This window comes from Lipophrys pholis (genome assembly GCF_963383615.2).
Source record: "Lipophrys pholis genome assembly, chromosome: 1".
Taxonomy (NCBI): Eukaryota; Metazoa; Chordata; class Actinopteri; order Blenniiformes; family Blenniidae; genus Lipophrys; species Lipophrys pholis.
This window is the reverse complement of record NC_137635.1, coordinates 22,904,806-22,919,922: the sequence shown is the minus strand read 5'-3', so window position 1 is coordinate 22,919,922 and position 15,117 is coordinate 22,904,806. Positions and strand designations below refer to the sequence as shown.

Here is a 15,117-nt window from a genome sequence, read left to right as displayed (position 1 = left end):
GCACCTGCTGAAACAGTAGTAGTAGTTAGTAGTTAGTAGCGATCACGTTTATCGTTTTTTTAAAAACAACTTTGAGAAATGGCTCAAAGGCACCATCCCAGAGGAGGATTTTGCCAGCGCACTCACTGTGCTACTCAGCCTGGTGGTCCTCAAGAGGTTATGGAGATGCGCCGTAATATCGATGAACTCATCAAAACACTTCAGTGCCGGGACCAGCATATTTTCTACCTGAACAATGTTTTTAACCACCAGAGGAACACATTTCTGCAAGTTGAAAGGGACCTGGAGATAAAGATTTTCAAACTGGTGGTGGACCAGGGGAAAGAGGAGGAGGTGCAAAAATTCAAAGACAGATCCCATAAGGAGGATCTCCAGAGGATGGCTGGACTGTTGGAGGCAGAAAGACAGAAGAAGACCTGGGCCTTCTCAGATGGCCAGGTACCGCAAAGAACAACGAGGGACTGCACACAAGAAGTGACTGAGCTGCAGGCGCAGCTCAATGTCATAGAACACACATATTCTGAAATCCAGAGGACAAATGAGGGTCTTCTTGCAAGATTAAATCACACCTCCCAAAACCGGGGTGAGATAAAAAGTCCGGACCTCCAAGAAGAAGAGGACAGGATGGCAGGGCTCAGTGCTCTGGAGGAGAGCAAGAGGCTGATGGCTGAGAAGGACACCTTGCAGGTTCAAAATGAGACACTCCAGTCTGAGAAGGACACCCTCCAGTCCGAGAAGGACACCCTCCAGTCCGAGAAGGACACCCTCCAGTCCGAGAAGGACACCCTCCAGTCCGAGAAGGACACCCTCCAGTCCGAGAAGGAGTCTCTCCAGTCCGAGAAGGACACCCTCCAGTCCGAGAAGGAGTCCCTCCAGGCTGAGAAGGGGTCCCTCCAGTCTGAGAAGGACACCCTCCAGTCTGAGAAGGAGTCCCTCCAGTCTGAGAAGGGGTCCCTCCAGTCTGAGGAGTCCCTCCAGTCTGAGAAGGACACCCTCCAGTCTGAGAAGGAGTCCCTCCAGTCTGGGAAGGAGTCCCCCCAGGCTGAGAAGGACACCCTCCAGTCTGAGAAGGAGTCCCTCCAGTCTGGGAAGGAGTCCCCCCAGGCTGAGAAGGAGTCCCTCCATTCTGAGAAGGACACCCTCCAGTCTGAGAAGGGGTCCCTCCAGTCTGAGAAGGACACCCTCCAGTCTGAGAAGGAGTCCCTCCAGGCTGAGAAGGGGTCCCTCCAGTCTGAGAAGGAGTCCCTCCAGTCTGAGAAGGACACCCTCCAGTCTGAGAAGGAGTCCCTCCAGTCTGAGAAGGAGTCCCCCCAGGCTGAGAAGGAGTCCCTCCATTCTGAGAAGGACACCCTCCAGTCTGAGAAGGAGTCCCTCCAGTCTGAGAAGGACACCCTCCAGTCTGAGAAGGAGTCCCTCCAGGCTGAGAAGGGGTCCCTCCAGTCTGAGAAGGAGTCCCTCCATTCTGAGAAGGAGTCCCTCCAGTCTGAGAAGGGGACCCTCCAGTCTGAGAAGGAGTCCCTCCAGTCTGAGAAGGACACCCTCCGGTCTGATAAGGACACCCTGCAGGTTCAAAATGAGACCCTCCAGTCTGAGAAGAAGACCCTCCAGTCTGAGAAGAAGACCCTCCAGTCTGAGAAGGAGACCCTCCAGTCTGAGAAGATCAGGTTAGAGGAGGCCAAGAAGGTCTTAGAGGACGAACTCCAGGCCAAGAAAAACAAGAAAAGAGGCTTCTGGAGGCTGTTCTCCAGAAACAAAGGAAACAGAGAGAAGAAGAAGACTAAGTAGACAGTAGAGGAGACCCAGAAAGTTCCAGAGGATGAAGAACTTTAAGTTTCTTTGACTCACGTAATAGCTGCCATTTGGAATTCAATTGACTCTATTGAGTTCTTCGAGTCAGTATACATTTATACTGATGTTTGGATTGCTAATACATTTCTGGTCATTAAAGTTCTACTTCAAAAACCTTTTTTTGCATTTAACGAGGCAGCCATCTTGAAAACTGATGGCCATCTTGTATTTTCAACTGGAGAACATACTTTTCTCAAATAGCATATCCTGAACATCATTGGTGCCAAATTTAGGGTTAGATTGGAGTGGATTGGGTCTGGGTCTGGGTCTGGGTCCGGGTTCGGGTCTGGGTCCAGGTCCAGGTCCGGGTGTGGGTCCGGATCCGGTTCTGGGTAATGATTAATGTCACCATGAGACCGCCCCCTGCAGGAGGCAGTGTAACACTACAAGTTTTACACACACACACACACACACACACACACACACACACACACACACACACACACACACACACACACACACACACACACACACACACACACACACACACACACACACACACACACACACACACACACACATTCAAATGAGTATAGATTTTCTCTTCTCTGTCCGTCTCTGTATTTTGGCGGTTTTTAACGTGTCTGAAATGACTGGATTAAGGAGTGTGTGCAGAGTGTGTGTCTCCTCTCCTGAACATGCTGATGGCGGCGACGTGGCGCCAGCTGCTGAGGACACTTATCAGGCGTTTAGACGGGAGCCTGACGCCGTGGCGAGCCGCAGGATCAATGCGCTGTAATCATTGTCTGAGGCCAAATATTGGCTGTGAGCTGCTTCTTTCATGTCTTCAAGGCTGTTTGCTCTTTCAGTCGGCTTTATCTAAATCACGGCCGTTAGAAAGTTGGCAGTGTGGCTTTAAAGACGCTTCAGCAAACCAACCTTCAGCTGCTGGTGAGTCACGTTCAGGTCGATACCAAACCATCCATCCTTCTGATACCAGCAGGATGGTGGATCCGTACTCCAGTTAAAGTTCCCGTTTATACCTTGAAGTTACTTGTAACCAAAGATGATCCTGTTCTTTACACCTCTGGCTTTTTCACCAAATATCGGTATGTGTGATACCAGCCAGTATTTCTCTTGGTGTTGGATCAGATAAAAGATGATCAAGTAAAAAGTGTTGAGGATGTTTTAGCACCTCCTGGTGGAGGCTGAAGGACTTTCATACATACCCACAACCTGGGTGGAAATCTGCCACTGCAACACAAACAATAAGAACACAGAAAGGCCGATATCACTCCTTAGTATCGACTGTGCAAAAGTTTCCAGCTGCTGTTTCATGATAATTAGGATATTTACTGTTACAATATTTACTTTTTTATATTTATTATATTTGTGATATATATATTCTATTAATGGGGTTTACACGTTCCCAGGTATCTGAAAAAACTGATATTTCTCTGCATTTCGTTCATTTACACACAAAGCAGTTACGACTCACCACCAACAATAATTCCTGTAAACACATATTTGTTTTATTATATTTGTGATATCTAGAAGTACGGTGTGTAAAACTGAAATCTTGCCCGTGCGCTGGTCGGAGCCTCTTCGGGGCCTCGTGTTTGATCCAGAATCAGGCTGTGAAGAAGCAAACATGGATTCTGGTCGTGTGTGAAGTGTAAATAACTGGAAGAATGAAGTGGACTGAAAAATATTGAAAAAGAAACAGGAAGTTTCACTTCAACCTTTTGTTTCCCTTTATTTTTTTAAATAGACTTTGGTTCAAAATAAAGTCAAGACAGTGGTAATCTATTAACTCTTGATCCAGATTATATCTGAACTCACTTCAATGATGCCAGACGTTTGGAAAAACACCAGATATTCTATATTGAGGAGGAGTTTAAACATTTAAATGACATGAAACACTTTCTAACTCCACCTAATCTACTCCTGGTTCGTTGGGCTGAATCTGGATTTAACCCAAATATGGTGGTTGAAGTCGGGTTGTTGTTGGAGCGTGGCTGGCCCGAGCAGGTCCAGGTGGGACCAGGTGGGACCAGGTCTTTGGTGGTCGTAGACGTTCCTGCACATTGTCTGAGTCATCAGCAGGTTCTGTTTCTTCTTATGAAGCTCCGAGGTGAAACTGTCCTCTCTGATGTCTTTACATTTGGGACATCAATATTTTCGTCTCAGGGTCCAAATCTACAGCATGAACTGACGACTGTCCTCGTGTTTCATCACATCTCCAGAGTGAATATATGACATCATGTTCACAGCTTCAAAGACACACTGGTGACGTAATGCAGCAGTGGTTGGCGCTCTCGCCTCACTGCGGGAAGGTTGCATGTTCTCCCTGTGTGATTTCCTCCCGCAGTCCAACAACATGCATGTGAGGCTCACTGGTGCCCCTGAATTGCACTACTACTACTAGTAGTAGCAGTACTAGTACTTAAATAATTTGATGTAGAATAGAATGAATAAATTCTAGTGGTGGTAAATTGGTGATTCATGGTTTGTTATTTGGATTTATTTCCTATATTTAGCTGTTCTAACCAACCCATTTCAGTCCAGTTCCATCCGGACTCACCTGCCTGCTGACACGGAGCCATAAGAAGCTTTACATCTGAACCCTAAGGTGGACTTGGTTGTGGATCAGAGTGGAGGTGAAGGAAATATCCATTTTCAAACCAAAGAATCGCGACAAAAAATGAATGCAGTCTCAACAGAAAGATCATTTTTCTGAAACTTTCTGCTGTAAAAGAAAAACATCCACAAACGTCTCCTGTGTCACTTGTTCATTTGTTCATTTGTTCATTTTATTGAGATTATTAATGGATCCTGACTTGTTGCAGGAGGCCTGGGCTCTCCTTCTTCATTACACATCTTATTTACAATGTTACACACACACACACACACACACACACACACACACACACACACACACACACACACACACACACACACACACACACACACACACACACACACACACACACACACACACACACACACACACACACACACACACACACCATGAAGCTCACTGTGAAACCAATTAAAACATATCTGTCAAAAGAACACATAAAACCCAAAACACCACATAATAACTATAATATCTATATTAACTATAATTCTGGTCGTGTGTGAAGTGTAAACACTAGGAAGAATAAAGTGGACTGAAAAATATTGAAAAAGAAACAGGAAGTTTCACTTCAACCTTTTGTTTCCCTTTATTTTTTTAAATAGACTTTGGTTCAAAATAAAGTCAAGACAGTGGTAATCTATTAACTCTTGATCCAGATTATATCTGAACTCACTTCAATGATGCCAGACGTTTGGAAAAACACCAGATATTCTATATTGAGGAGGAGTTTAAACATTTAAATGACATGAAACACTTTCTAACTCCACCTAATCTACTCCTGGTTCGTTGGGCTGAATCTGGATTTAACCCAAATATGGTGGTTGAAGTCGGGTTGTTGTATGTAACTATAATATCTATATTAACTATATTAACTATAATAACTATATTAATTATATTAATTATATTAACTATACTAACTATATAAACTATATTAACTATAATAACTATATTAATTATATTAACTATACTAACTATATGAACTATATTAACTATAATAACTATACTAACTATAATAACTATATTAATTATATTAATTATATTAACTATACTAACTATATGAACTATATTAACTATAATAACTATACTAACTATAATAACTATATTAACTATAATAACTATAATAATTATATTAATTATATTAACTATACTAACTATATTAACTATAATAACTATATTAATTATATTAATTATATTAACTATACTAACTATATGAACTATATTAACTATAATAACTATACTAACTATAATAACTATATTAACTATAATAACTATAATAATTATATTAATTATATTAACTATACTAACTATATTAACTATAATAACTATACTAACTATAATAACTATATTAACTATAATAACTATATTAATTATATTAACTATACTAACTATACTAACTATGATAACTATATTAACTATACTAACTATAATAACTATATTAACTATAATAACTATATTAATTATATTAATTATATTAACTATACTAACTATATGAACTATATGAACTATATTAACTATAATAACTATTATAACTATATGAACTATATTAACTATAATAACTATTATAACTATATGAACTATATGAACTATAATAACTATATTAACTATATTAACTATAATAACTATATTAACTATATTAACTATAATAACTACAGTACAGACCAAAAGTTTGGACACACCTTCTCATTCAAAGAGTTTTCTTTATTTTCATGACTATTGACATTGTAGATTCACACTGAAGGCATCAAAACTATGAACTAACACATGTGGAAATATATACTTAACAAAAAAGTGTGAAACAACTGAAAACACGCCTTATATTCTAGGTTCTTCAAAGTAGCCACCTTTTGCTCTGATTACTGCTCTGGATACACTCTGCATTCTCTTGATGAGCTTCAAGAGGTAGTCACCTGAAATGGTCTTCCAACAGTCTTGAAGGAGTTCCCAGAGATGCTTAGCACTTGTTGGCCCTTTTGCCTTCACTCTGCGGTCCAGCTCACCCCAAACCATCTCCATTGGGTTCAGGTCCGGTGACTGTGGAGGCCAGGTCATCTGGCGCAGCACCCCATCACTCTCCTTCTTGGTCAAATAGCCCTTACACAGCCTGGAGGTGTGTTTGGGGTCATTGTCCTGTTGAAAAATAAATGATGGTCCAACTAAACGCAAAGCGGATGGAATAGCATGCCGCTGCAAGATGCTGTGGTAGCCATGCTGGTTCAGTATGCCTTCAATTTAGAATAAATCCCCAACAGTGTCACCAGCAAAGCACCCCCACACCATCACACCTCCTCCTCCATGCTTCACGGTGGGAACCAGGCATGTAGAGTCCATCCGGTCACCTGTTCTGCGTCGCACAAAGACACGGTGGTTGGAACCAAAGATCTCAAATTTGGACTCATCAGACCAAAGCACAGATTTCCACTGGTCTAATGTCCATTCCTTGTGTTCTTTAGCCCAAAAAAGTCTCTTCTGCTTGTTGCCTGTCCTTAGCAGTGGTTTCCTAGCAGCTGTTCTACCATGAAGGCCTGATTCACACAGTCTCCTCTTAACAGTTGTTCTAGAGATGTGTCTGCTGCTAGAACTCTGTGTGGCATTGACCTGCTCTCTAATCTGAGCTGCTGTTAACCTGCCATTTCTGAGGCTGGTGACTCGGATGAACTTATCCTCCGCAGCAGAGGTGACTCTTGGTCTTCCTTTCCTGGGGCGGTCCTCATGTGAGCCACTTTCTTTGTAGCGCTTGATGGTTTTTGCGACTGCACTTGGGGACACTTTCAAAGTTTTCCCAATTTTTCGGACTGACTGACCTTCATTTCTTAAAGTAATGATGGCCACTCGTTTTTCTTCACTTAGCTGCTTTTTTCTTGCCTTACGACCAATTCTAACAGTCTATTCAGTAGGACTATCAGCTGTGTATCCACCTGACTTCTGCACAAGACAACTGATGGTCCCAATCCCATTTATAAGGCAAGAAATCCCACTTATTAAAGCTGACAGGGCACACCTGTGAAGTGAACACCATTTCAGGTGACTACCTCTTGAAGCTCATCAAGAGAATGCAGAGTGTATCCAGAGCAGTAATCAGAGCAAAAGGTGGCTACTTTGAAGAACCTAGAATATAAGGCGTGTTTTCAGTTGTTTCACACTTTTTTGTTAAGTATATATTTCCACATGTGTTGATTCATAGTTTTGATGCCTTCAGTGTGAATCTACAATGTCAATAGTCATGAAAATAAAGAAAACTCTTTGAATGAGAAGGTGTGTCCAAACTTTTGGTCTGTACTGTATATTAACTATAATAACTATATTAACTATAATAACTATATCAACATGTTAACTATAATAACTATAATAACTATATGAACTATTATAACTATATTAAGTATATTAACTATAAAAACTATAATAATTATATTAACTATATCAAGTATATTAACTATAATAACTATAATAACTATAATAACTATGGTGGTCATCCAAAAATCTAAATAAAACCGTAACAACAACAATAACAATGATGGTAGTTATTATTACTATTATCCATTAGTATTGATATTACAATCACCATTAACTGCTGGTGACAGATCGTTAATCACAATTAATTCTTGTGTAAATAAAAAGACTTTAACTTCTTTTGAAAACGTCTGTTTTAGTTCTCTGACAACCAAAGGTTACCAGGTAATCCATTCCAGGTAAGCGTGGTTCTATAATACACAGCTGGCTGTATTTCATTAGTTTTACTGCAGAGTAGTACTCACCTGCTTTCACTGCTCTGACCTGGACCATAACTCTGATTATCTGCTAAGAAATGACTGTTTATTATGTATAACTGTAGGTAGTTCTGTAACAATAACATTTCTAATAAATGTTACTAGGAAGTACTTCAATCTACATTTGACTGTTAACCAGGTCAAACTGTTATACGTTGACCTCACATTAGTTCTATACACATATATAAATATATATATATATAAAACAATTTGTGCTGCTTGTAACTTGTGTGAATCCTTTCCTCTTGTGTTTGACCAAACAACTGAAGCATAATCTAAGTAAGAGAGTACGAGTGATTGAACTAGTACTTTGTTCCACCACTGAGGAATGTACTTTCTACAGTGTTTAATAGTGTCCATACTGCAGTACATCATTAATCATACTGCTCTCTGACCCTTTAGAATCCACTATTACCCCTGGCATGTACACCTGGTCTACTTGTTCAGTTTATCTCCTGAAGTCAGACGGAATATCAGTGTAGTATTTAATAGATATTTTAAACTACCATGCATTTAGTTCTTTCAACATTAATAACTCATTTGTTTGCTCTGACCCGCTGTGCTCCCGACACCAAATCCGCATTTAGAATATTATGAAGTTTGTATTGTTTGTGCAGTAATGGATAAAGTAGTGTCGTCTGCATATATCGCCATGGTTACATGTTTTAACAGCAGGGGAAGATCATCAGTAAAAATAGAAAAAAAGAGCGGCCCCAAACCACTTCCCTGGGGAACTCCACAATCCATCTGTCCAACATCACAATCATTCCCATTAAAATAAACTTTGTACTCCTGATTACTAAGGTAACTTTCTCTCAGGCGACTGGAATCAACAACATTTTAACTTAATGAGTAAAATTGTTCGATCCAAAACATCAAAAGCCGCAACGTAATCTAAAACTATTGTGCCCCTTATCTTTTTATTATCAACATCCTCTAACCAATGAGCTGTAATCTGAGTAAGTGCAGTCCTTTATATGCATGCTGATAAACTGTATTTAATCCATGAGCAGTAAAATATTGCAGTATTAAGTCATATGATACTTTTTCCATTATTCTGCTTAATGCAGGTAACAAACTTATTGGTCTCTTGTTTTGATTTCATTTCTTGGTCTGCAGTTCTTATGAATTCCTACAGAACGTTTCCTTCTTGTCTCGACTCCGTGGCTTTTCTCAAGTTCTGAATTTCCTGGTTGACAAACTGTTTCAGGTCATAAATAATTTCCTTTGGTTTAGTGAGATAACTTCCATTGGAGCATCTTTCCCATGAGTTCATTTCATGTTCTCCATCCTTTCGCTCTATCTGGTTTACCTTCATTAATGGTTTGTTGATGGTACAAACGTCTTTTATTTTGATTTAATTAGGTGGCAAAATTTCCTAATTTACAATAGTCATGTCAATTTACCAAATGGTTTGTTTTTCCTGCCTCTGTGTTGCATTGTGGGACTTTTCCCAGACTCCCCCTGACAGCGTGGCTCTGAGGCTGTTTGATAGGAACCAGGGAGCTGCTGTCATGGTGGCTTCACCTCGTCTCACCACGTCTCAGCTGGTCTCAGCTGGTCTCAGTGTCCAGTCCAAACTCTGGACATCCTTGCTTCAAAGATCTACATTTCATGTGGAATGAATAGAGTTTGCTTGGTGTTTGGCTGATGGAGCTGTGGATGGAGCTGTGGATGGAGCCTATGGATGGAGTTGTGGATGGAGCTCTGGCGAGGCGGTTTGGCCCACAGGCCTGATGTTTGACACCCCTGCTTCATATCGCAGGGCAGCAGGTGGAGGTCCATTCAGAGAATTGACCTAAAGAAATATTGCTGCATAATCGTTGTGTAATTTTCAATCATTGTTGACCGTTTAAAGTCAGAAACATCCTTCATCAACGCATAAAATCTGAATGTTCACTAATCTGAGTGTGCGTCCTTCACAAGCAGAATACCAGGACAAGTAAAGTCCAAGTTGATTTAAACCTCCTGAGGAGACGGCCGTACAGGTGATTCAATGACAAAATCAGTTTAAATCTAATAAACCCTGAACTCCAGCGTGGAGCAGTGACAAGGTGGATCCAGGAGGCAAGGGAACCTGTACAGATGGTGTCTCACGTGGGCCCAATCCCTTCCCAAGTTTGAGGCCACGAACAGACAATGCTCCATAATGGTTCTTCTTAAAACATTAATTGATGACTGAGACCCCCCCCCCAGATAGTAGTAGTAGTAGTAGTAGTATTTATTTCGAATTTGTACAATGCAAAAAAATAAAAAATAAAAATAAAGTAATATACTGTACATTCAATTCGAAAAGGAGTAGGTTGAAGTAAAACTTATGTTTCCTACCCCTTTATACATTTTCAGTCTTTTGTTTCTTTTACAGTTTTACAAATGATTCAATTTGCAATCAGAACTTACATGAGCATAAAATATTTCTACTTTAGCGGCTGTGCAGCTGGGCTCATTAGAGGAGCCGTCCTGTCCTGTCCGTGCTGCTGAGCGGATGAACAGTCAACCATTAAACACTTTTATTACCGCCATCATCGCGGCTCCACAGTCACATCAAACATCCACGTCATGAGGGAATCACTATCCGTTCAGCTGCGGTCGGTGGAGGTGAACTGTAGTGAACAGGAGCTGCCACATCGTCACATAACTCACACTCTGATTAGTCAAAGACACTTTTACGCACACGTGGCTCGTGCGTAAAAACCCGTGAGAGCTCAGAGAGCTCAGAAAGAAAGGCGCGCGTGTTGGTTTGAAACTGGGATTCATCAGTGACGTTTCCCATCAAGAAGCTCCGAAGCTCCGTGACGTCACCGGCGGACTTTCACACTCCTCTGGCTGCACACAGCAAATACATGACACACGTTCTGACTGGAGGCCCGCGACACACACACACACACACACACACACACACACACACACACACACACACACACACACACACACACACACACACACACACACACACACACACACACACACACACACACACACACACACACACACACGTAAGTCATCCTCCCTGTTTGATGGCTGAAGTTTTCTGATCTTCATCATTCCCTCATTTTCAGGGTTTGAACATTTTAAATGTACCTGAACGATTTCTTCATTTATTAACCAAACAGCGCGGGGGAAAGCAGAAAAACTCAACATTTTCCATAAAATGAGGAGGCTGAGGTTTGGTTTGTGAAAAGTCGAATATTAACTCTTTTTTAATGCATTTTGTTACTGTAGCGCCAGATTAACACTCCCATCCTTTAAAATGCGACAATTATCTTAATCTGTTCTAATCTGAGGATTGACGTTGTGACACAGACTGAAATATGTCAACGTTTAGTCCGGATACACTGAAAATACAGTAAATACACACACCTGCTGAAAAGTGTGCCAGAACACAAGAGCTTGTTTTATAAAACTCCCAGCTGGATGATCAGGACAGGAACTGCTGACTCATGGAACCTCCTGGAGGAAAAGTAAGGTGATAAAGTGATGAACGAAACGGTCCCGCAGTATTCAGCTGCGGTTATCAGCGGTTCCGTGATGTCCTCCTTCAGAGATTGTTGGCTCTGTGATGGCCTCACTATTGGCTGTGGTGAAGTGATTCTCCTGATCACTTATCGTCGCTCGCTCGCGTACACAGTCAGCCAATCAGAAAGGGCCGCCGGCCACCTGCAGGAAGTTGGCTGTCCACTTATCTCCACCCTCTTTCGGCTGCAGCCAGATAACAGTTCCAACAGTTGGAAGAGCAACGAGCCAGTCACGGTCATCAGAATGCAGTAACGGTCTCTGAGGCCTCGGGACCCGCGACCCTCCGACCGGAGCGCGAGAGAGTTTCGGGGTGAGTGTGACTGATCGGAGGGTGAGAGTTTCATATCACTCTGAGAGCATGCTGTGAGCAGGCTGCTGCCGGATCAAGTTGACGCGGAGGAGAACTGTGAGGAGAACCCGGGTGATCCGTTTCTGAGCTCACCATGAGCCTGCCGCTTTACGCACCGACCCCCATCCAGCGGGCTCAGCCCACCCCCTTCTACATCGAGGACATTCTGGGGAGAACCGCCGCCTCCTCGTCTCACTCCTCTCCTTCATCCTCCTCCTCCTGCTCCACTCCGGTCCTACCGACTCTCCCGTCGCCCAACTCGTCCTTCACGAGCCTGATCGCGCCCTACCGGGTTCCGATCTACGAGCCCACGCCGATCCACCCGGCCCTGTCGCACCACGCAGCTCTTGCCGCCACATACGCGTCCAGCGGAGCTTTCAGCGGGGCTTTCGGCGGGTCCATCTACCCCTTCCAGCCCCAGCACCACCGCTCCATGGGGGATTACGCACAGGCCCTGCTCCGGCACGACCCTCTCGGTGAGTCCGCCCGGCCTCCGTGCGCACTCGTCTTTGTTTTCATGTGATTGTTTTTGAGGAAACGCGTCTGTTTTTCACTCAATAATCTTCTTGTTTCTATGTGTGGAGAGTTTCTGGTGACGGCCAGTCTCTTCACTCAGCCGCGTTTTGGAGATTTCCTTGTACTTTAGATTTTGCGCTGCGCTCTCTTGCCATAAACAAACTTTCTAACACCAGTCTAGCTTTTCTGGGAACTTCTCCATTTCTTCCAGAGTCTTTCAAAACAACAACTGATGACAGTCATTTAACACTTGATTAAATGGTTGTGAAGCTGCTCCGTTTGTCCTCACCGAGCACGTTTTCGGAACTTTCAACTTAAAAACATGATAAACTATGGAAAACAATGAAAATCATTGTCAAACTGCACGTTCCAAACATGTGTCCAATACTGGGAGTCATTTCTGACGCAGCCTGGAGCCAGGGTATTACAGAAACCCAGAGAATCGATCCTCACACCTACTCAGTGAGTGTGTGTGATCCTGGTCAGTGGAATTTCAAACTATTACATCTCGTGGAAGTCGAACTTAATAATGTTTTAAATATCCTCAGATTAATACTCTCTGGTACTTTAAGGAATGCAGAATAACACTACAGTGCAACTTTATTAATATAGCATCAACTACAACATAGTCATTAGAACGTCTCTTGATTCCTCTGCCGATCATAAATAAACTTGCTTGGATGAGGTTTACTCTTTACTCTCTACTTTTTGACTCGTTACTCTTTTTACTTTGAAGCTGCTGTTTTCATCAACTGCGTTTCACTGACAACGAAACTTCTTTTGCATGAGGCCACGCTTGGCCATGCACATCCAACTTAAGAGCTCAGCAACACAGGAGGAGGAGCAGGAGGAGGAAGAGGTGCAGGAGGTGTAGGAGGAGGAGGAGGTGCAGGAGGTGTAGGAGGAGGAGGAGGTGCAGGAGGTGTAGGAGGAGGAGGAGGAGGTGCAGGAGGAGGAGGAGGTGTAGGAGGAGGAGGAGGTGCAGGAGGAGGAGGAGGTGTAGGAGGAGGAGGTGCAGGAGCTGCACAATAACCTTGACTGGTTTTCCTGACTTCCATTGTTCAGAAACATCAGAGGAGCTGGTGTTATTTTACTGGTGTGTGTGTGTGTGTGTGTGTGTGTGTGTGTGTGTGTGTGTGTGTGTGTGTGTGTGTGTGTGTGTGTGTGTATGATGATGATGATGATGAAGGAAGGTCAGGTCGCAGTTCGTTCTGTTCACTGGTTGAACTGGAGCCACACGGAGAAGTAGAAACGTTCTTAAAACAGCTTTTAGGCCTAAAATGAGAAAAGAAGCGTCTGAAGCTGTTGGGTGGAGGTGAGCTCGTGACAGCAGCACCGCCAGGTTTAAAGTCAAAGATACAGACTGTCTGTCACAGCGGGATTCATACCCGCGACCTCTGCTCTGATCCAGTCATCGCGGCTTTGATTCAATTCAGACATTAAGACCAACACATTTATTTCAACATACAAAATAGAAATACAGGAAATCATTGGAGGTATTTGGTGTAGTAATGTACACTTTCCTCAGCTGCAGTATTTAGCTGCTTCCACTGCACGAGGACAAAGTACTGTCTTCTCTTGTTTTCTACTCTCAAGAAATGTATCAAGTAGGATCTGTTTTAGCATTCTCACACACACACACACACACACGCACACGCACACGCACACGCACACGCACACGCACACGCACACGCACACGCACACGCACACACACACACCCTGCTGCCCCGGACGTCGGGATTCCGTCGATAGAAGTAAATCTGCTGCAGGAGCTGCTTGATGCCCCCCCCCCCCCCCCCCCCCCCCCCCAGACCCCCCTCTCTCCCCCCTGTCTTTCTTTCTTTTCTCTCCTTCCGGTCCTCTGCTTCCTGTGGAGCTGCTGCACGCTGCTGATTATTTTATCGACATCCTCAATACAGACATATTCAGGAAACACTCGGCCTCTGATAGGCCGGGATCCGTTTTTTACATATTGTGGCACTTCCTCTGCGGCCTACACGCACACACACACACACACACACACACACACACACACACACACACACACACACACACACACACACACACACACACACACACACACACACACACACACACACATATAAAACGATTCATCTGGATTTAAACACTATTATGAATCTTAAAAAAAGAGGAAAAACTCCAGATCCTGTTAATGAACGTGTTCTCCTCTATAACAGATACGGTATCTAAAACAACCTCCTTAAAACATAAATTCACAGCTCCCCCAACATGCTTTATTAAAAAAAATCTTTGATAATCAAAAACAAGTTTTAAATCTGCAGAATGAAAGAATGATAGAAATAATGTCTCCTCTGTAGAAAATGGAAAATCAACGGCTCCCTCTTCAAGACAAATGAATAAAAGTACCGAATAACGTGAATAACAGTGGAAAAGAAATTAAAATTTTAACAAAATGTTTGTTTCAGTGTAATAATGTCAAAACCCCCAGAACATACCAGTGCAATAATAAAGGATTTCCTCCACTGTAATAATATAAAGAAATAACATTTTAACAGAATATA

General features: G+C 42.6%; 1 protein-coding gene across 1 annotated transcript in view; it reads left to right on the top strand.

The window, feature by feature from the left end:
- The first annotated feature begins 11,906 nt into the window (after positions 1 to 11,906).
- Positions 11,907 to 15,117, top strand: part of hhex (hematopoietically expressed homeobox) — a 9,598-nt gene continuing 6,387 nt past the window's right edge. The window contains 1 exon segment of the mRNA XM_080460630.1: positions 11,907 to 12,534. Coding sequence (XP_080316756.1) covers positions 12,153 to 12,534 — 382 coding nt within the window. The 5' untranslated portion in view covers positions 11,907 to 12,152.